Source organism: Peromyscus leucopus, chromosome 8b, assembly GCF_004664715.2.
Source record: "Peromyscus leucopus breed LL Stock chromosome 8b, UCI_PerLeu_2.1, whole genome shotgun sequence".
In the NCBI taxonomy this organism is placed as follows: Eukaryota; Metazoa; Chordata; class Mammalia; order Rodentia; family Cricetidae; genus Peromyscus; species Peromyscus leucopus.
The window spans coordinates 51,953,939-51,975,730 of NC_051086.1; the positions used below are offsets into that span (position 1 = coordinate 51,953,939).

The 21,792-nt window shown below is 50.3% G+C and overlaps 2 protein-coding genes and 7 non-coding genes across 11 annotated transcripts; 3 read left to right on the forward strand and 6 right to left on the reverse strand.

Moving 5' to 3' along the window:
* Positions 1 to 128: 128 nt before the first annotated feature.
* Trnag-ucc lies at positions 129 to 200 on the reverse strand. Its single transcript has one exon. It is a non-coding gene; the product is annotated as a tRNA-Gly (tRNA).
* Positions 201 to 668: 468 nt separating this feature from the next.
* On the forward strand, positions 669 to 740 carry Trnaw-cca. The gene has a single exon. It is a non-coding gene; the product is annotated as a tRNA-Trp (tRNA).
* Positions 741 to 4,685: 3,945 nt separating this feature from the next.
* On the forward strand, positions 4,686 to 10,482 carry Aurkb (aurora kinase B). 3 transcript variants are annotated; one of them, XM_037201101.1, is made up of 9 exons: positions 4,686 to 4,790; positions 4,939 to 5,081; positions 6,561 to 6,663; positions 6,770 to 6,821; positions 6,996 to 7,187; positions 7,375 to 7,513; positions 7,592 to 7,740; positions 9,526 to 9,700; positions 10,114 to 10,482. In XM_037201101.1, exons 2-9 carry the CDS (start codon positions 5,034 to 5,036, stop codon positions 10,273 to 10,275), a joined length of 1,020 nt encoding a protein of 339 aa, XP_037056996.1. In that variant the 5' UTR covers positions 4,686 to 4,790; positions 4,939 to 5,033; the 3' UTR covers positions 10,276 to 10,482. The 3 variants fall into 3 exon arrangements, with proteins under 3 accessions (XP_037056996.1, XP_037056997.1, XP_028725383.1); XM_037201102.1 differs by having other exon boundaries at positions 6,657 to 6,663; XM_028869550.2 differs by having other exon boundaries at positions 4,738 to 5,081.
* Positions 10,483 to 11,185: 703 nt separating this feature from the next.
* Positions 11,186 to 11,292, reverse strand: LOC114693259. The gene has a single exon (XR_003734523.1). It is a non-coding gene; the product is annotated as a U6 spliceosomal RNA (small nuclear RNA).
* Positions 11,293 to 11,707: 415 nt separating this feature from the next.
* Positions 11,708 to 14,717, forward strand: Borcs6 (BLOC-1 related complex subunit 6). Its single transcript, XM_028869420.2, has one exon. The coding sequence runs from the start codon at positions 12,911 to 12,913 to the stop codon at positions 14,000 to 14,002; it is 1,092 nt and encodes a 363-aa protein (XP_028725253.1). The 5' UTR covers positions 11,708 to 12,910; the 3' UTR covers positions 14,003 to 14,717.
* A 691-nt stretch (positions 14,718 to 15,408) lies between these two features.
* Positions 15,409 to 15,482, reverse strand: Trnai-aau. Its single transcript has one exon. It is a non-coding gene; the product is annotated as a tRNA-Ile (tRNA).
* A 343-nt stretch (positions 15,483 to 15,825) lies between these two features.
* Positions 15,826 to 15,899, reverse strand: Trnat-agu. The gene has a single exon. It is a non-coding gene; the product is annotated as a tRNA-Thr (tRNA).
* A 212-nt stretch (positions 15,900 to 16,111) lies between these two features.
* Positions 16,112 to 16,193, reverse strand: Trnas-gcu. Its single transcript has one exon. It is a non-coding gene; the product is annotated as a tRNA-Ser (tRNA).
* Positions 16,194 to 16,557: 364 nt separating this feature from the next.
* Trnaw-cca lies at positions 16,558 to 16,629 on the reverse strand. The gene has a single exon. It is a non-coding gene; the product is annotated as a tRNA-Trp (tRNA).
* Positions 16,630 to 21,792: the final 5,163 nt, after the last annotated feature.

The following is a 21,792-nucleotide window of genomic DNA, read 5'->3' on the forward strand; positions in this document are numbered from 1 at the left end:
GGTCTCCGCGGACGGGGAAGGAGAGGTTCCTCTGGACATTTATACCCACCATCGATTTGGCCAAGAAGGAAGGCGGGGGAGGGGGGCAGGAGGGGAGGAAAAAAAAAAAAAAAAAAAAAGCAACCAACTGCGTTGGCCGGGAATCGAACCCGGGTCAACTGCTTGGAAGGCAGCTATGCTCACCACTATACCACCAACGCAGATACTAACAATTCTTGCTGCGATCCAATTTATATTCATCTCCACGCGTACTTTTGACGTCATGTCAGATTTGTGGTTATAACGAAAGAACGAGTAAGAAAAACAGGATAACGAGATTTTTTTTTTCTGTCATTAACACATCTGGGATTAATGTGGAACTCTGTTTAGGAGTCAGTGACACCATAATGACATCTTCTCTAGGAAAAAAAAAAAAAGAAGACCGTCGTTCCAAACGCTGAGGTCGCTTTTCTGAATGAACTTAGTATGGCCCAAGGCTGAAGAATTTGCCTTTCCGCCAAAGACACACGAGCACGTTTAACCGTAGTTGATTTCCGTGTGAGCGCGAGCCTCCCTCGGTCTGAGAACCGTGAGAACAAAGCCCGAGATTCAAGCCGAGGAAAGATCCGCCGTGCTCGCTGCGGAGAAGGGTTCTGTTCACCGGGCCCGTCAACCCCAGGGCGCACAGAGGCCTCGTGGCGCAACGGTAGCGCGTCTGACTCCAGATCAGAAGGTTGCGTGTTCAAATCACGTCGGGGTCATCAGCTGTACTTATTTTCTGGTTATGTGTCCCTTTAAAGAACACGTTCCTTTCTGTTCTCTTACATTCACACTTTTTCTCTCCTCGACGCTGTGAATTCGGGTCAAATATTTTACGCCATTTCCCGGTTTCTGTCAAAATAGCCATGCCCTTTACTTTAATAAATATTTAGATATCCTAACAGTAATTGTTAATGGCAGTCGCCCAACTCCTGTTCAGAAAATCTATTTAAGGCAATAAATGTTCTTTTTTCGGAAAACCTGTAGCAATAGTTAATCACTTTAAAAACAATAATAGTTATTGACATTATCCCAAACCTCTGTTTTCGCTTTAGACCTTTTCATTTATGTTTACGGGTGGGGCCCACAAGTTTGTCCCTTATTTTTACTCAACGTCTGTATGAAAAATATAATTATATATTCCTTATGACTGGAGCGACAACCTAACATTTTATGACACTTATGTAAAGTATTACGCAGTTCTTCTGAGGTTGGACATTTAGCTATCTGGTCTTCTGCACTTGTTTCTTACTATTTAAAATGCTGTCACCAGCGTCGCCTTTCTGCTTGTTCGTTTGGTATGTTGATTTGATTTGGGGGCGGTTGTTGGGGTTTTTGTTTTTTCGTGAGTTCTCCTGTAGCCCAGGCTGGCCCGAGAGCCCTAGGTAGCTGATCTTGCTGCCTGCAACTCCCAAGAACCGACTTGACAGGCGTTCGCTCCCAGGTCCTATCATTTCCTTTGCCTTTACTGAACAAGATCTGTGACGTGAATTCCTGGAGTCTCAGTTTCTGGTTAAAGGTTTTTCTTAGCTGTCCTAGTGATTTTAAGGGGCTGTGAACCTTTTTCAAGCCTAAGTGAACTTCCTCCCACCCCCACCCCCCAGTGTGGTTATATTTAAAATTAAAGTCTCGCTGCTATGTGTTTTGGGTGCAGTCGCCAGTGTGGACCGCCCGGCGCCATACCTCAGAAAACTGAGGAAATCAAGGGCTTTCTGCTCACAGCCCGGCATCCTTCTGTGTGGCACTGAAGGAACGGAATGAACCAGACTCAGAATTTGACTATTAAATAAAAAAACCTTGAAAAGTTAAAAATAAAATAAAATAAAATTCCATTTCGTTGTTTTATTTTGTAATCCTGGCTTGGGACTTACTATGCAAACCAAACGGGCTTGTACTTCAGCGATCCTCCTGCCTCTGCCTCCGAAGCGCTGGGATGACAGGCGTGAGCGAGTCACCGCGGGTGGGGACAAAGTCTAAACGTAATCTTCGTCATCCCTGATGAACTTTGGATAGAACGCAGAGTATCGCATATAAAGGATGCTCCTCTCCACGCTGCTCACTAGGAGCCATGGACGTTTTTGCTACCTTCAGTTTGTTTTCAAAGGGGGGAAAAAGCAGAACAAAAGCAAGAAGTGAAAGAGAAACCCAAGCTAGCCAACGCTTCTTGCCCAACCCACTTCCTCCCACATCACACACACACCACTTACACACACACACACACACACACACACCACACCATACACACACAACACACACAACACGTACACACACAACACACACATCACACACACACCACACACCACACACACATCACATACACACACCACACACACCACACACCACACACACCACACACACACACACACACCACACACCACATACACACACCACACCACACACACACACACACCACACACACACACACACACACCACACACACCACACACACACACACACACCACACACCACATACACACACCACACCACACACACACACACACACCACACACACCACACACACCACACACACACACACACACCACATACACACACCACACCACACACACACACACACACCACACACACCACACACACCACACACACACACACACACACACACACACACACAGGCCTGTCTTCCCATATAGACATGGCTTCACATCCTGGCACGTCTTTGCTCCACAAGCAACACCTTTGTCAGTGTGGCAGGGGTTCCTGGTGAGGACTCTGGGCTCAGAACACGACCGCACGACAGATGCCATGCCCTCCAAACAGTTCTGGTCCTCCCCGGGCATGTGAAATGCCAGCCCCCTCATGGCCACCTCAATGCCACTTGCCCAGAAGAGTCCACATTTACCATCACTCAAGAGATGGAATGAAAATCAGGAGTTTACTCAGTGGGAACTGCTCCTTTATAGAATTTGAAAACATATTTATTTACTTTTTTTTTAGTAAATGGCTCACAGTGTAGCCTGGAACTCCTGGCAATCCTCCTGCCTCAGGCTCCAGAGTGCTGGAATTACAAGCCTGATGTTAGAGTTAGAAACATTAAAGGATCTTTTAAGAACAAAATAGTAATCCCGCACAAACAAGACATCCACAGGAGAGTGGGTTTTGAGAGGGCCTAGCCAAAGAATGTAGGACGTGCTGGTTGTGGGGTCTGCGTTCACACACCACAGCTGTCTGGGAAGCAGGGCAGGAAGATCCACCACCAAAAGCTTTCTAGGAACTTGAAGGACGTTTAAAAAGAAAACAGTGATGGAATAAACGAGCTGCTAGTGTGAGCTTGTAATCCAAGTACTTGGGAAGCGGTGGTGACGGGGCCAGAAGTCCGAGGCCAGCCTGGGCTACAGAGTGACTTGGATGGAGGCCAACCTGATCTGAACAGAGAGACTTTGTCTCAAACAAAACCCAAACACAAAACAGACAAGGAGAATAGAGAGCCCAGAAACACAGATCCATATTCATGAATTCTGCAACCATGGATTCAACAAACTGCTTGTCTGTCTGTCTAACCTACGCATCCGCCCATCTCGTTTAATAGATTGCATCTGTATTGACTCCCGGCATCACGCTCCCTCACAGAGAGCTGACTGCTGTTTCCCAGCATTTCCATAGCATTAGGTGGTTAGGTGAGCTAGGGGTTAGCCAGAGCCGGAAAGAACTACAAACAACGCAAATACTGTGTCGTGTACAATATCGTGCCTGTTTATGTACGGGACCTGCCCGCTCTGGGTTTGGATCTCCTGGGTCAGTCTACAGACAATACACCAAGGATATTTAAAGAGGACATACAAAGATTATATTCAGGGCAGCATTTAAATTCTCCTGCGAGCCAGACAGTTTTTGTTTGGTTTGGTTTGGGTTTGGGTTTTTTATTCGAGACAGGGCTTCTCTGTGTGGGCCTGGTTGTCCTGGAACTCGCTTTCTGGAGCAGGCCGGTCTCGAACTCACAGAGATCTGCCTGCCTCTGCCTCCCGAGGTAAACCAGACAGTTTAACCAAAGGTGTTGGCATTAGTCTCTCTCCATCTGGCAGAAAATAAAGGTTTTACACACACACACACACACACACACACACACACACACACACACACACACACAGAGAGAGAGAGAGAGAGAGAGAGAGAGAGAGAGAGAGAGACAGAGAGAGACAGAGAGAGAGAGAGAACTCGGTTATATTATTATTATCATTATCATTATTGTTGTTGTGTTTTTGAGACAGCGTTCTACACCCGCTTTAAATCCTCCCCCACCCCTCCTCCAGACCGGGTTTTTGTCTGTGTAACCCTGACTGTCCAGGAACTCGCGCTCTAGACCAGGCTGGCCTCGAACTCTCGGATCCCCGTCTCTACCTCCTGAGTGCTGGGGATTATAGGCGTGTGCCACCACCGCTGCCCAGTTTAAATATTTAGGTTTTGTTTTTTTTTAATCAGCGAGAAAACAAAAGTGTGAGGATCTTGGGACACAGCCTCAACCTAGAGAAACGAGCATCTTTTTTAATATATGTAATATATATTTTAATTTTTTTAATTAAATTTTTAATTTTTTAATTTTAAATGCCTCTTAAGCCGCACCTTTTTTTTTTTTTTTTTTTTTTTGGCATCTCAACCAGTTACGTCACAGGAACCGTAGCCAATGAGAGTGGGTCTGGGTGCAGCTCAGCCAATGGGCTCGGAGCGGGAGATTTGAACGTGTCGGGGTCACGGAGGTGCGGGGCAGTTCCTCCGCCCAGCAGGCGCCGAGTGGGGATCGTGGGCTCCGGAGGGCGCAGGTGACCCACGGGGTCGGGCTCCGTTGGGCGGGCCACGTGCCTGCCGGGCCGCCTAAAGGGAGGGGTGCGGAGAGGGGTGCGGAGAGGGGCGCGGGGGTGCGCCCCGACCTCGGCCTGCGTGCCGATTCGCTTCCCTCCGCCCGCCCAGGCTCGCCCTCCCCGCAGATCGGCCTCTGCCCCTCCCGCCTCGCTGGCCGCGGTCTCCCTCGCCGCCCCGCGCTCCTGCGGCTCTTCCTCGTGAGAATGGCCCAGAAGGAGAACGCCTACCCGTGGCCCTACGGCTCGCAGACGGTAAGGTCCTGGCCGCACTCCTCGCCCCACCTCCCGGAAGGCCGGCCCTTGGAGTCCGGTGTCGGGCCCCGCGGATGTCCGTCCTCTGAGCGCTTCCGACGGGTTCCCCAGGAGTTGGCTGGCACAGCCCGGTCTGATCACTTGCAGCCTGTGGTTTGCGATGTGGCCGACCTGCAGAGCCTGGGGGCTTCTGCAGAGCTGAGCCTGCCTTTCACAGACCGATAATAACGGGGACTGAGCGAGCCGCAGCGCTGTGCTTTCAGACCATGAATCCCACCGTCTAGTGTGAAAAAATTAACGACACGGAAATTAGAATAGAATAGAAAGTTACCGTGTCAAAGGCCCAGGATGGTCTAAACGTTGGTGAGGCTGGATATCAAACCCAGAGCCTCGCGTTTTGAGGTACCATGGAGCTACACTCCAGCCTGGGATTTATCTTAATGAATGGTTGGAACTAAGGATCCAAATAGATTTGAAATGTGTGTGTGTGTGTGTGTGTGTGTGTGTGTATTAACACATGGGCCAATCTATGCTGGTATCATTGGGGGAGGTTTGTAGGCACACTGGGATCTTCTCTTGGCTGAAGAAATGAGCTAGTAAGCACGATGCTGCACACTTGTAATGAGCGTGGCAAAATTCCGGGACCCTGTGCCCTCCTCCACAGTCTGTTCCCTGTTGGTGGGACCTGGGCATCCTGGACAGTCCATCGGCTCCCTTGTCCCAGCTTCTTCCCGCGCGGAGCACTGGGTAAAACTGACAAGTGGAGTCTGAATGAGACACCACTGTTCCATGTACCTTGGTCACTACCAAAAAAAAACTGAGACAAGTTTGGAAATGAAGAAGTGGCCCAAGGTTGTCAGTATCCCTCTGGTCTGTTATTATAAAGGATTAAATTCTGGTGTTGCGGCTTCATGAGCTCAGGCTCTTATGCAAGCCTGGATGAATGTGGTGATGTGTGTGTAGAGCTATCCAGTTTGGACGGTGCCAGGCTTGAGAAGGTGGGCCAGGTGAATTGTTAACTGTCAGAGTGAATCTTTTCCTCTTGTCTTGGGTTGTCTTTTCATTCACTCATTTACTTTGCTGTTTTTTGTTTGTTTGTTTGTTTGTTTTTGTTTGTTTGTTTGTTTGTTTTGGTGGGGAGGGTGATGTTAAAACAAGGTCTTATTTAGCTCAGACTGGCCTTGAGCTGACTGTTGAGGATGGTCTTGAACTCCTGACCAGGAGCCTCCATCCCCTAAGTGCTGGGGTTTCCGATGTGGTCCAGCACACTGAGCTCTGAAGTTGTTTCTTAATAACCCGCTTCTTGTGGAGCACTGAGCAGCCCTTTGGGGCGAGGTAGCCAAACCACGGTGTGTTGCCGTCGTTCTTTGAATTGTGAGTGGAGGGGTCCTGTAACAGGTAGCTGACATGATGCTTGTAGCACATTCCGGCTAGGCCACAGGGACAGGGACACCCTCAGACCCACCCTTTGCTCCTCAGTCTCATTCGGGCCTGAACACCCTGCCCCAGAGAGTCCTGCGGAAGGAGCCTGCTGGGACCCCTGCACTCGCCCTCATGAACCGGTCCAATGTCCAGTCCACAGGTACCTGGGACGGTGGGCAGAGGATTGGCCAAGGGACCAGAACCTAAGGGAGGGTGCAAGGGGACCATGCCAAAGGAGGAACTCAACATGCCTGCTCTCTCTTCAGCTGCCCCTGGCCAGAAGTTGGCTGAAAATGTCAGTCGGGGCCCCCCTGCCTTGTAAGTACCCCAGAGCAGGTAGCGGGGCTTCAGCAGAGGTCAGGCCGAAATGGGGGCGCTAAGGGGGGTAGGAATAGAGAGAAATGCAGAGGGCTAAGGAAGAGAAACCCAACACCTTGAGAGTCTAAGGCAGCCAGCGCTGAGCTAGCTCCCTTCCCCCTCTTTTCTAATCAGGCGGTCCCTCACTATTGATGACTTTGAGATCGGACGTCCTCTGGGCAAAGGCAAATTTGGAAATGTGTACTTGGCTCGGGAGAAGAAAAGCCACTTCATCGTGGCTCTCAAGATCCTCTTCAAGTCTCAGATTGAGAAGGAGGGCGTGGAGCACCAGCTGCGCCGGGAGATCGAAATCCAGGCACATCTGCAGTATGCGGCCCCGCCCCGCCCCCGGCCCCTCTGCCCACCTGATCGCCTCACGTTCCTACTTCTGCAATCCCAGCCCCGTCTTAGTCCACCTGGACCACCCACCCTTACTGCTCCCACCCCATCCGGGTCTCTGCCATCTGTCCTGTCTCCTAGATGCGAGCCGAAGCTTCCCTTCTCTTTGCCCCAGACATCCCAACATTCTTCGGCTCTACAACTACTTCTACGACCGCCGGAGGATCTACTTGATCCTGGAATATGCCCCGAGGGGAGAGCTGTACAAGGAACTACAGAAGAACCGGACTTTCGATGAGCAGCGGACAGCCACGGTCAGGACCCGGTGTGGGGTTGGAGGCAGGGGCTGGAAGTGAAGGCCCGGTTTGACCTTGTGTTGTGGACCCTCGCAGATCATGGAGGAACTGTCGGACGCGCTGATGTACTGCCACAAGAAGAAGGTGATTCACAGAGACATAAAACCCGAGAACCTGCTGTTAGGTCTCCAGGGGGAGCTGAAGATTGCGGACTTCGGCTGGTCTGTGCACGCCCCTTCCCTGAGGTAAGGTGGGGCTGGGGGGCTGTCCCTGGTGTGAGGCTGTGGCATTCTGTATAAAACTCTCCTGTGTCTTGTTCCTCAGAATGGGGTTTATCTCCATGTAATATAGACATAGCGATATCTTTACAGAAATAGGTGACCCAGTAGTTTCTGCCCTGAATTTTCTGCTCGTTTTCTATTCAATACAGTGGGCCCGCTCTTACAGCATTGTGAAACCCCCCACAGTACTGATTGGTTGGTTGAGACAGGGTCCAATGTAGCACAGAATGGCTTCGAAGTCATTATATAGCCAAAGATAGCCGTAAATTTCCGATCATCTTTGCCTTTACCTCTAAACATAGTAGGATTACAAGTATGTATCACCATGTCAAGTTAACCCCCGCCAATCTCACTTTAAGGAGATACGGTCTCACTGTGTTGCCCAGTCTGTCCTTAAAGGCGCAGGCACAAATGCTTGTCTGGTATTGCCGGCCCACGCAGCCATGCCTGGTTACCCACGTCACATTTTATTTGGTTTTGTTTGGTTTTACAGTGTTGAGGATGGAACCCAGGGCATTGCCTGTGCCAGACACATGCGCTCTCCCTGAGACACATCCTTCAAAACCGCTTCCCAGTTTTTGAACTTGTTTTGTTTTTGGAGACAGGGTTTCTCTGTGTCACTCTGGCTGTCCTGGAACTCACTCTGTAGACCAGGCTGGCCTCAAACTCAGAGATCCACCTGCCTCTGCCTCCTGAGTGCTGGGGTTAAAGGCGTGCACCACCATTGCCTGGCCTCTTCCCTCCCAGTCTTTTTTTTTTTTCTCCTTTTATAAGCATTTTTAAATAATTTATTTATGTGCGTTGGTGTTTTGTCTGCATGTATATCTGTGTGAGGGTGTCAGATCTCGGAGTTATAGACAGTTGTGAGCTGCCATGTGGGTGCTGGGAATTGAACCCGGGTCCTGCAGTCAGTGCTCTTAACTGCGGAGCCATCTCTCCAGCAGCCCACCGCTTCCCAGTTTTTAGACAAGATTTTACTCTGTAGCCCAAGGTGACCTCAGCTGCCCAAATGCTGGGATTAAGCTAAGTATAGTGGTTCATGCCTTTCAATCCAGCCCTAGGGAGGCAATGGTAGGTGCATCTCTCTGAGGTCAAGGCTGGTCTGGCCTACCTAGTGAGTTCCAGGTCCGCCAAGATTATATTATCAAGAGACCCTGTCTCAAAAGAAACAAAACAAAACGCCTTACCAAGTACTGGGATTAGGGGTGTATATCACAGTATCCGGTGACCCCATCATTGTAGAGATTCACAGTATTGTACAGTAAACATATAATCTGACTTATTTAAGTAGTGTATGCTTAGTGGGTATCAGAGATTATTTCTGTTTTGTCTTTGAAATGAGCATATTCCTCATCTATGATTATTTTTTTATTTATTGAGATTAAGATAGCCGAGCAGTGGTGGCACATGCCTTTAATCCCAGTACTCAGGAGGCAGGCAGATCTCTGAGTTTGAGGCCAGCCTGATCTACAGAGTGAGTTCCAGGATAGCCAGGGCTACACAGAGAAATGCTGTCTCAAAAAGCAAAAAAAAAAAAAAAAAAAAAGATTAAGATATCCATTAGTGTGGCCATCTCTGACTCTTTGGCTTATATCATTACTACATCCTACTCCAGATGCTCAGTCTGACTTAGATGGACAACTCCCCCCCTCCCCAGTGCATCCTGGGGTCTCTGGGCTGCCTATTGTCAAGTAAAGAGAAAAGAGAAGCTGATTTTGGGGACCCTACCCACTTCCCTCATCCCAACAGGAGGAAGACCATGTGTGGCACCCTGGACTATCTGCCCCCAGAGATGATTGAGGGGCGCATGCATAACGAAATGGTAGATCTATGGTGCATCGGGGTGCTCTGCTATGAGCTGATGGTGGGGAACCCACCCTTCGAGAGCCCTAGCCACAGTGAGACATACCGTCGGATTGTCAAGGTAGGACACCTGCCTGGGCTCTGTGTACTGTGGAAGCCGGGTCTGGGGTGGGCAGAGTGGATTTATAGGGTTCTTCAAAGTCTCCCTGTTTTGTAAACACTTGATATTTATTCTCAGACAATTTCATACATATATACAATGTTTCTTGAGCAGATCTACCCCCACACACTCCTAACACCTGCCCCACCCACCTTCCTGTCCTCTTTCTTTTTATAGCCCCCTGAGACCAGCTACATGAGCCCTAGCAACTCCCTGTACCCACACCCCGAACGAAAATGACTTCCTTTCCCCAGCAGCCATCCATTGTCAATAATGCCTCCTCTGGGGGTTGCAAAAAATCTCTTGATCGAATGAGTAGTCAAGGAAGATCTAGTCAGGGTAACGCAGACGAAACCTTTCTCCCTTACCTGCAGGTGGACCTGAAGTTCCCCCCTTCTGTGCCTGAGGGCGCCCAGGACCTCATCTCCAAGCTGCTCAAGCATAACCCTTCAGACCGGCTGCCCCTGGCCCAGGTCGCTGCTCACCCCTGGGTCCGGGCCCACTCTCGGAGGGTCCTGACTCCCTCTGCTCTCTAGCCTGCTTCTTGGTTTTGGTCCCTGTCGTCGTCGTTGTCGTCCTTGGCTCGGTTTTGTTTGTGTTTCTGTATATGTGTTGGGGGAGGGGGAGGGGGGGTTCCCAACTGTCCCCAACTCCTGTTCTAGGGACTCTGACCCCTCTTCTGACCTCCACAGGCAAAACCAGGCATACATGTGGTGCACATACATGTAGGCGAAACATATAAAGTTAAAACAACAACCAAAACAGAGCTGGAGAGACGGCTCAGCAGTTAGGAGCACTGGCTGCTCTTCCAGAGGACCCGGGTTCAATTCCCAGCACCACATGGTGTTCACAATCATCTGTAACTCCAGTCCTGGGGAGTCTGGAGCTTTCTAGTCTCCACAGGCACTAGGCATGGATGTGGTACACATATATGCAGGCAAAACGATTAGAATCTGAAGAAACCGTGTAGCCTGATTTCCTTCAGTTTGCCAAATGTTGAATGTTGTTCTTAAATACCATAAGCCAAAAATGCATATAACACAGTTTATTTGTGAAACATGCTTTGCTTAGCCTATCTTAAATTCAGAAAAATTATGTAGCACAAAGTATATTTTATAATAAAGTCTTAAATATTTCATGTTTTTGAATGCTGTATTAGAGGTAAAAAATAGTTGTTAACTTTGGCAACATTGTGAAGCAAATAAAAAACCAAGTTCGCTTGGCATGTTGGTACATGCACTCAGGAGATCTCCAGCCCCTTTGCCTTTCATTTCCATTTATTAATTTGGTTTTGTTTTGTTTTGTTTTGTTTTTGGGACAGCATTTCTTTGTGTAGCCCAGGCTGGCCTTGAACTCACAGAGATTCACCCGCCTCTGCCTTTGGAGTGCTGGGATTAAAGGTGTGTGCCTCCACCACCCAGATTGCTTTTATTTTTATTTATTTATTTTAAATATGAACGCTTCACAAATTTGCGTGTCATCCTTGTGCAAGGGCCATGCTGATCTTCTCTGTATCGTTCCAATTTTAGTATATGTGCTGCTGAAGAGAGCACAATTCCTTTTATTTTTAAAGGAGAGAGAGTATAAAGTTGGGTGGGTAGGGAGGTCAGAAGGATCTGGGAGGAGTTCGGGAAGGAAAACACAATTAAAATATTGTTTAAAATATTTTTAATAAAAAATAAAATCTATTAGGGAAAGAGGGAGAGCGCGACAAATGTACACTAACTGTCACACCAAATGTCATCTTATTATTTGAATTTACAACCCATCTTGGTGGTGGCAAGACACACCCCTGGCATGTTTTACGATTCCTTGGATTATGTTCTTTAAAAAAAAAAAAGAACTCAAAAGCACGCTTTTAATCCTAGCACTGGGGAGGCAGAGGCAGGGGGATCTCTGAGTTCAAGGCCAGTCTGGTCTACAAAGCTCCTCCCAGGACAGCTAGGGCTGTTGTACAGAGAAACCCTGTATTAGAAATCGGTGGGGAGGGAGGGAGAGAGAAAGAAAGAAAATAGCAAGGAAGACAGGAAAGCACAAGGACAGTCAGGGTGGAGGGGACTGCAAAGGTCAATGTTGGTGCTGGCAAAAAGGGAAAGGAAAGATTCCGCAATGGTTATCAGCAGTGATTGTACAGACTTCACATAGGATTCCATTTCAAAAACAACAGCAATCCCACCTATTATAAGCCAAGGGAGGAATATATTAATAATTTGTTTTGTTAAACGTAAGGGACCCAGAGCTTTGGTTGTATTTTGCAGCTGGCAACTTCTCTACCAACAATTTGCCTTTGGAGAAAATCTCCACACGCTACAGAAACTACAATGCCCTGCGAGATGCGGCTCCTGCCTGAATCTTGGTCTGGATGCTGTAAATCCTCTTCCTTCTTGTTTATTTTAGCCCAGTGTCTTCTCTCTGTCTCTTCCCCAACCCCCGCGCCCCGACGCTTCTTGTTTGTATCAAACCTCTTTTCCTCTGAGGTTTAGGGAAGCCGCTCTTCCCTCTGCCTGCAAGATGGCTTTGATGTTCTGGATGGTTCTTTTGAGTCTTCTCATCAGAGGCCTTGCCCGACCTCATCCCACTAGTACTGCTTACTCTCCATCACAGCCCTTTATTTCCCGCAGAGTGCTTATAAAAATGTCTCATCTTTTCATCTGTTGAATATTTTCTTTTGTGACAAGATCACGTATTATCCTCTAATGAGAGAAGGCTCTACGCAGAGGGGACAAGAGGACATTGAAGTCCACAGGCCTTGCTGCAATTCTGTCCACGTCTCAAGGGTAGAACGTACCCTCATCCCAAGAACCCCCCCTGAAATCCCAAGAATGCTCCCCAGCGGGGTGCGATTCTGGACCGCACCGCTGCGGACCTGAAGCCTGGCTCCGCTCCCCGCGGGACTCTGGGGATCTGCCCCATCAACTTCCCGAAAGGGCGGGCCACAAGCACAGCGGTCCCCTAGCGGCTACCCGACTGGCTTTCCCATGAGCTCCGCCGCTCCATAACACCTCTTCGTCCGGAACTTCCTGAGGGCGGCAGCCAATCACAGAGTCCTTCCCGTCCGTCCCCGTCTCAGCCGGCTGCCAATCGGAGCTTCTCCGCCGACGCCCCTTAAAGGCGCCGCCGCCGCCGCGGAGCCCCGCGAGCCGCTGGAGGTTCCGGCCCCCACCCCGCAGTATGGAGGCCGGCCGGGGGCGGCCCGGGCCGGAACCGGAGCTCTCGGCGGCAGCCGGCCCTCCGGCCGCGGCTTTCAGCGACCAGCCGGTCCGAACGCCCTCGAAGCCGCCCTGCGTCTGGCGGGGGTCCGGGGAGGAAGAGGCTGAGAACGCTGGGGTCGCGAGCCGTCCCCCGCGAGCGTCCCCGAAGACGTCGAGCGGCAGCAACAGCGTCCAGCGGCCGGAGCCGGACGCTTGGGAGGTCCAGCCGGGCCTCCGGGCGACGCCGTCCGGGGCCGGGGGTCTCCGGGGGCCCGCAGGTCCCGAGCACGCCCCGCCCCCGTCCTCCTGCCACCGGCAGCCGGAGCCCAGCGAGAAGCAGCCTTCCGCCCCGAGCGTCCGCCGTCGGGGGAGCCCGGGCGGCGTCGAGATGAACGTGGAGCCGCCGCTGCAGGAGAGTGAAGAGCCCAACGAAGAGGAGGAGGAGGAGGAGGCGGCGGCGGGTCGGGCTGGCCGCTCGTTCCCCAGCCGCCTCCAGGACAGCCGCAGCCTGGACGGGCTGAGTGGGGCGTGCGGCGGAGGGGGCGCCTCCGCCAGTGGCGAGGCCGGCGCGGGCGGGGGACGTCGCGCCACCATCTCCAGCCCCTTAGAGCTCGAGGGCACGGTGAGCCGCCACGGCGACCTCACCCACTTTGTCGCCAACAACCTCCAACTCAAGATCCGATTGAGTGGCGCCCCACCGCCCCTTCCCCCGGCCTCTGTGCGGCCCTGCCTGACGCCCGCACCCACTCCCACCATCCCCCCCATCGACCCCGACGTGCTGCGGGATCTGGAGCGGCTGAGCCGCGACCTGGGCGGCCGGGTGGACCGTCTGCTTCGCGGGCTGGGGGGTGCGGTGCAGGAGCTGACAGCCTTGAGCGTGGGCTGTATCCAGACCTACCGCGACGCGGTGGATTCCTTAGGCGAAGCCGTGGACATGAGCATCAAGGGCATGTACACCTTGCTCGCGCGCTGCGAGGAGCTGGAACGGGCTCTGCAGCCGGTCCAGGGGCTGGCACGCCAAGTCCGAGATATCCGACGCACTCTGGAGGTGTTGGAGGCCCTGTGCAAGTGACCAGGAGCACAGAGGAGAGAGGCCATGCCTAACCTGGCCAGGCCAGGGTCCAGGAGGACCCTAAGGATTCTTCAAGGAGCCCTGGTGGAGACTGCCGGCTGTGGGGGAGGCCTGTGCGTTAGAGGTTCTTCCACAAGCATTTAGGTGGTGGCCTGTGCCGGTTCTAAGCATACGGAGTGTGAATGGGGAAGTTGTAAAGATTTTCCTGGTGGGAAGGGATGTAGCTCTGCTTCTATTCAGTTGGCCATCTGTAGCTACCCTGTACCTCCTGACTCTTCTCCCTAGCTAGACCGCCATCCTTGGGAAACACGGGCCCTTAGATCTCTGCCGGGGGATGGGGCAGACCCCCACGTGTAATGAGAAGAGAGAGGAAGTGGCCACAGCCCGCTGTGGCTGTCCTGATTCCAGTGATCAGATGTCAAGTTCCAGGGGCTGTCGGAGCTCGAGTGGTCCTTGGCCACACACCGTGCAGTCCTGGGCGCACTTCTGCAGATGGATGCATAACCTCCTGCTTCTTCCCTCTGGTCCCTAACATGCCACGGGGTGGAGCTAACAGGAGCACCTTTCTTGGTGGAGGGGGTGAGGTGGGAGGTGTCTGCCCGATGCCCTCGGTTCAGGTGGAATTGTTGCTGGGTTTGAAGCCCACCTGTTGGGGAGTATTCTAATCAGTTTTGGCTTTCTGAGTTTTGTGGAATTAAAGTGCCGCTGCTGCTAAGGCTGAGCCTGTTTTTGTGTCGGGTCGAAGAGGTTGACAAGTCAAAGGAATGGGAATGAAGGGCGGGGTGGGAACTGGGAGTGTGGGGGAGGAAGTCTCCGGCTAGAAGGAGAAGAATACGGGTCCTGAGTCAGATTGGAAGGACATAATTACACTGAGGGCCCAAAGAGCCACTAAAGGCAGAACCTTGCAGAAGCAAGGGTCTTCAGAGAAGGCTTTTCTGCTCCGGTGGACAGGCAGACGCTGAGCAGAGTGGTTATCTTGGTTATGGAGGAAATATAAACTCTTGACAGCTCTGTCCTGGCCATATCGGAGTCATGTCATTTGAGACAATTGTGTCCCAATCACAAAGGCTGTCGTCTCCTTACAATTTACACAGCACATTCAGGAACTACATGTTATGATCATAGGATCTCCAAGATCACAAAAGTGGTCTTCCCACAACACAAGACACTCCCACATTTTGGACATATTCCAGTACATTTGTTTAGTTCAAACTGTTTCAGGATTAGAAGTACTGCTTTATGTGTTCTTAGATGTCTCCTCAGAAAAATAATTACAACTAGTAAGGCCACCTTGCTAAAAAGAATAAAACTAAAATCATGAATAAAAACTAAACTGAGAGGAAATGTTCGTCTAATAATGCAGAGGGGAAATAGTATATATGAAACTTTAAGAAAAGGAACAGATCTGGCCCGTACGGGGATCGAACCCGCGACCTTGGCGTTATTAGCACCACGCTCTAACCAACTGAGCTAACCGGCCAGTTGTGAAAGAGGTGCTATTTTGAAGTCATGTAAATATATACACATTCCTATTCTACAAAAAAGTCAGTTTAAAGTCATTTTGAAAGATGAGAAAACAGAATATCCAAACTAGCCAAGGGAGGACCACCTAGAGTTAGCAATCGAGTTGCAATTCTGACAAGCCCGAATGATGCGGTTTGGGTACTTGTTTGCCGGTCAGGGAGTAAATATGATGCTCTAGCACCCACTCCCGAACACAAAATCACCAGAACGCCAGACACTGGCCAGTGAGTGCATTGACGGGACGTTGAGGTCTCAAGATGCGTTGGAACTTTTCTTGTTTCCGTAAAAGCGAAGAACAGAGGCACCGCTGGGATTCGAACCCAGGATCTCCTGTTTACTAGACAGGCGCTTTAACCAACTAAGCCACGGCGCCCACACGATGGTGCGACACCTTCACGACTTGGCCAGGTCAACTCCAGGGCAGATGAACGAGCAGGAAATAATTGTTCGTCGTGCTGGAAAATGTAGCAGAAGGGACCGCACACCAGGGTGGGTTGTGAAGACTCACTGACTGCGAAGTAACGACGGCGGTAGAAATCCTGTCTCTAAATTACAAAACTGAATGTAGACCTCAGAAGCTACACACGACGAGGATGGGATTCGAACCCACGCGTGCAGAGCACAATGGATTAGCAGTCCATCGCCTTAACCACTCGGCCACCTCGTCCACATGGACAGCGAATGGGTTGGCTTCTCTGAGACCTGAACTCTCCTTACTCCCGACAGGCAGCCCTTCTTGCACTTCCGGGAACGTGTCCGCAGCGGCAGAGCGTGCTCGCACAGCAGTTCTGTCTCTCGGCGGCCGGGCACCCTGAATGTTCCAACTACGGCTGGCTGCCCTGGAGAGTCCTGCTCTTTGCCCAGGACTACCTGGATTATCCGCAAAAACACTCCCTAGATCACTGAGCTATACTGACAGGGCGCCGTCAAGATCGGGCTCCTCAGCTTCTCGTTCTTGTTCTTCAAGAGATGTTTCGTCTTCGATCGTTGAGACAAATAAGGGAAACCAAAAACAGGAAAAAAGGGGAAGCTGACCCCGACGTGATTTGAACACGCAACCTTCTGATCTGGAGTCAGACGCGCTACCGTTGCGCCACGAGGCCGGCCGGCCGTGGTCGTGTACAGGTCACCTCATGGCTACTATAGGCAGGCTCTCCCCCTGCCCCTCCGTCACCCCCGCCCCCACGCTCACCTCCCTTTTTTTTTTAAATGTTCCTGGAAACCCGAAGAGTGGACGGACCTCTCCCCCGGGAGGAAGCCCACAATCTGAACTCAGAGCAAGCAGCTTCACACCTCTGGCTCCATGGCCTCCCCGAGACTGTCCCTGGAGTCCTGAGGAAGGTCACGTGAAAGCAGATCAATGGTGCTTCTCTCACCCCAAAGGCGAGCATTGCCTCCGCTATCACACTGCTCAGGCCTGCTTCTCGCTGGATCCAGGCCCACAGCCGCTCGTTGGCCCTCCCCGCGGTCCCCCATTGTCTGTCTTCGCCTTAAAAATGTTTTCATCGGCGGTCTGTCTTCTCTCGCTCCAGCAGCTCTCAGCTGCACACAGCCGGGGCTCCTGCATCTTGCTCACAGAGCCTGGCGTGGGCGCCTGTGGACACCTCCCCTCGCCTAGTCTTTTCTTCCTCCCGGGCCTTCTGCACGTGCCATGACAGGCCTCGTGGAGATGGGCGACTCTCGACACTTCCCTCTCCGTCACATGGGGTTTCCAGCCCCCGATCCCGTCCGTTCCTTTCCCTTAGGAATTCTGCCAGTGCCCATGCCCGCTCTCTCGGCCTCCCAGGCTGGCTTGCCATATCAAGCTCCTCTCTGATCTCCTGGGCTCCAGACGGTCCTCCATCACTCACTGCCTTAAAATCAAAGGCTCTTTGTCGTCCGGATCAAGTCTTACCTTCTTGGGTTTACAGAGTCAACAAGTTGTTAATGCTTGTGGGCTCTTCATATACAATTCATATATAGGCTGGCTACTTAGTACACTTACATAATCCTTTTTTGGTGAGTTTTTTTGTTTTTTGAGGCAGGGTTTCTCTGGGTAGCCTTGCTGTCCTGGAGCTCTCTGCGTAGACCAGGCTGGCCTCAAACTCACGTAGATTAGCCTGCCTCTGCTTCCTGAGGGCTGGGACCACTACTGCCGGCCGGGTTTTGTAATCTTATCTTTACTTTTTTTGGAGATTTATTTTTATTATTTTAATATGTGGGAAGGATATGTGCACATAAATGCAATTGTCCACAGAGTACAGAGGTGTGGGATCCCCTGGAGCTGGGGTTACAGGCAGTTGTAAGCCACCTGATGTGGGTCTTGGGGATTGAACTCTCAGATCCTCAGAAAGAGCGGTATTTGCTCTTAACCACTGAGCCATCTCATCAGCCTCTATTTTGTTTGTTTGTTTGTTTGTTTGTTTTAAAGACAGTGTCTCAGTTGCCTAAACTGGCCTTGAACTTGGATTCCTTTGGCTTCAGCCTTCCTAGTGCTAGAATTACAGGAATATGGGGCTAAAACTAACTTTAAAGTTCTGGTCATTTAAAAAAACAAAACAAAAAACCTTTAATCCCAGCACTCGGGAGGCAGAGGCAGGCAGATCTCTGTGAGTTTGAGGCCAGCCTGGTCTACAGCTCGAGATACAGGACAGGCTCCAAAACTACACAGAGAAACCCTAAAACAAAAGATGGTAACCTGGGCACATGCACTCGGCACAGATCACAGATCACATGCCAGTTTGCGGGCGGTTCCATGATGTGCCAGCAGCTCATGCCTGACCTCTGTTGGCACTCCCTCTTAAACTGCCAGCTCTGTCCCACCATGTGGGTGGTCCTCAGCATCTTGGGCTCATTAAGCCTGGAGGAAGTGGAGGAGTTACAGCAGTCACTACCATTGGTCACTGGTATTGGAGCAGTAGCCTAGGTTAAAACATCCACAAGCATTGTTCGGGAGGGTCTCGATCCTTGATTCAGGTAGTCTGGTCCTGAGAGATCCGGACGTTCACGGAAGGCAGACTCTCACATCCAGGGGAAAGCGTTCTTTTCTGATCATCAGCAGTGGTGCACCTCTCTGGAGATGTTTGCACAAGCCTCCACTGTGATGTCCACAGGCTGCCAAAGTGAGTCCATTCCTAGCAACCCATCTGGAGACCAACCCAGTAAGTCTAGGGTGACGCTGATGCCCAGCACATGTTGAATGGAATGCCAATGCCCAGACTCCAGAGCAGCTGCCTGAGAAGGAAGCATGTTTCCCAGACCCTGGCAATGCCCAAGTTCAGAGATGTATATATACTCTTTTGTCCCTTCCCAACAAGGGTGAACTATCAGATAACGTTCTGGGTCACTTTTCCTGATTGTTGTCATTACTGTCTCCCCGCCCCCGACTCGTGTGTGTGTGTGTGTGTGTGTGTGTGTGTGTGTGTGTGTGTGACAAACATTAGGAGAAATGAGTCACTCATAGTACTTCCTATGGCCACAGAGTGGCACTAAAACTCAGAAACAGCTTTTCTAGGGCAGGCTCCTGAGAACCAAGGTCGTGGAAAATGACAGGACAGACCTACAATGCTCAGTCTCGTTACCGTATAACATGAAGTGTGATTACCCTGGTTTCTACCATCTAGTGGCCCCCACAGGCTGGAACCACTATATGCAGAAAAGCCCCAAACTCCCAGATGCTAGAACCCCAGATCCCACAGCCAGACCCAGATCTTTTTCGTCTACATATTTCTCATGGAGGCATCATGGTTCATGCCGGTGATCCCAGAACTTGGGAGGCTTAGACAGGAAAACTGCTGTAAGTACAAGGCCAGCCTAGAGTACTCAGTGAACTTCAGGCTAGCCAGGACTACAAAGCGAGACCTGTCTTGAAAAATAAAAATAAAATAAAAAATTAGTACCTCTTGATCCCCTCCAATCCACCTGCTTGATTCCATCTGACCTGAGCCCTAATCTATCCCTTCTAGAAGTCTTTTCATCTTCCCCATTCACCTTCTACTTAAAATCTATTTTCCATGTTGCAGCCAGAGGCTAGAATAGAAATCTGACTATGTCTCTCGCCATGGCTGCAGAAGCTGAGGGAATTTAGCTCTTGTTTACCACTCCAACATCGGTCTGATCTTCTCTCCCTCTTCTGTAGGCCCCAGAATCCCTGGCTTCCTTTCTGTCTGGCAAACACAGCCCTGGCTCCTCCCTCCGTCTGGAATGCTGTTTCCCCAGATCTCCACAGGGCTGGCTGACTCCTGCCCTCGGATCTTGGGAAATCTTCAAAAGCATGCCCTAGCTTTTTCTCACTCTTCATCCTATGATACAGCGTCTTCCGCCTGGGAATAGTCAAACTTGCTACACCATCACCAACCTCAACCTCACGAGTCGCAGGCAGGGGAGAGACACGAATCTTACATTCTTTCATCTGTGCCCTAAGTGCTTGCATGTTTTACTGCACCCTTAGCTTCTGTGATTGAAAATACAAAAAACTCATCTCTCGTTATTTATCGGGGACTATGGGGGTTCAGCCCCTCGATAGTCCCCTCCCAGGGTCCGGGAAGAATCTACAACGAGCTGATAATTAATCTTTGATGAAAAGAAATGAATCAATGTACACGAAACTCCTTAGTCCCTATACTTTATTATTCTGTGACAGCTATAAGCTTATATTCTGCTCTCATATTTAGGTCATCTTTAACCTGATTTCTCTCTACACTTGTCTACGATCCCCTCTAGGTTCTATCTTAATTCCTTCATCTAGTTCTGCCCCTTCTAGGTTCTCATCCACTTTGTTCCTTCCCATATCATCTCCTCTCCCATCTCCTCTTCTTGTTCTACTTCATCTTGTTCTTCCCCATCTGGCTCTTTCTCATCTTCCATCTCCTTCCTCTAGTACTCTCCTGTAGCCCTTCAATCTACTTCTTCCCCATCTCAGTTTGTTCCTCTCAAGTTCTTACCCATCTAGTTCTTCCATTCTCTTCTCTCTTCTCTCCCCGTGCCCTGGAAGTCTCGGTATATAAAGGGAGGGTCCAAGCTAAATTGTGTAAAGTTATTACTTAACGTCCACCTCTCCTAGGCGGTGTCTCCTTGTGGAATTTACCATAAATCAGGAGACTTGTGCATGTGGGCTTTTATCATTGTTAGTCCACCTGGGACTAACAATGGGCGCCCACCTGGGTGGTGTTTCCTGTAGTCCTTGAAAGTGGCCAAGGGAGATAATCTGATTCCAGAGAAAGCCTTTCCTGAGGCTGTTCTCCAAATACCTGGAATATGTATGTCCAGAGAGTGATCAGTCTACACTGTTAGCCCTTCTTAGGGAAAAGTCAACTGGGAAAGCTATGAAGGCACACATGATTTTCATAACAGAATACAGCTGATATATAACAAGCCAAGTAACACCAAAAACTCCTTGGGATTTGGCTTCCTCTGGAGGAATTCCCTGATCCCTCCAGGTAGTGACTTTGCCATAACCAGCTGAATTCTTATGATATATTCCTGCGGCCCGCAGCAGTTATTAAAAATAATAAACAAATAATAAACGTAGGTGGTGAATGAACACCTTTGACCCCAGCACAAGGAGGGGCAGAGACAGAGGATCTCTGAGTTTGAGGCTAGCCTGATCTATATAGTGAGTTCCAGGAAAATCAGAGCTACCTGTCTCAAACAAAACAAACAAAATGTCTGTTAGCCCTGGCTGTCTTGGAACCCATAATGCTCTTGCCTCTGCCTCCAAAATGCTGGGATTACAGAAGTGTACCACCACGTGGAGCTAAGAGGTGATTTGATTAAATTAATTAACTAGTTAACCTACTTTTTAATAATTTATTTTTATTTTATGTACATTGATATTTTGCCTGCACATATGTTTGTGTAAGGATGTCAGATCAGCAGCCATGCGGGTGCTGGAAATTCAACCTGGGTCCTCTGGAAGAGCAGCCAGTGCTTGTAAACGCTGAGCCATCTCACCAGCCCTAAACTTATTTTTAAAGACCATAACCACCTCCTCCACCTCCTAGATACGGTTTCTCTTTTTAAAGACTCCACACCTCTGCCCTGAGATAAGGTTTCTCTGTGTAGCTTTGGCTGTTCTGGAACTCAATCTCTAAAACAGGCTGGCCTCGAACTCACAGAGATCCACCTGGCTCTGTCTTCCTGAGTGCTGGAACTAAAGGCATGCTCTACCCCCGCCCGGCTCTGGCGATTTATTTTAAGTGTGTGTGTGTGTGTGTGTGTGTCTGTCTGTCTGTCTGTCTGCCAGAAGAGAGCACTGAATCCCCTGGAACTGGAGCTACAGGAGGTTG

Coding starts and splice junctions, on each gene's coding strand:
- Aurkb (XM_037201101.1), top strand. CDS start 5,034: ATGGCCCAGAAGGAGAACGCCTACCCGTGGCCCTACGGCTCGCAGACG. Junction 7,188..7,374: donor GAAATCCAGGCACATCTGCA/GTATGCGGCCCC, acceptor TCTTTGCCCCAG/ACATCCCAACATTCTTCGGC. Junction 7,741..9,525: donor GTGCACGCCCCTTCCCTGAG/GTAAGGTGGGGC, acceptor TCATCCCAACAG/GAGGAAGACCATGTGTGGCA.
- Borcs6 (XM_028869420.2), top strand. CDS start 12,911: ATGGAGGCCGGCCGGGGGCGGCCCGGGCCGGAACCGGAGCTCTCGGCG.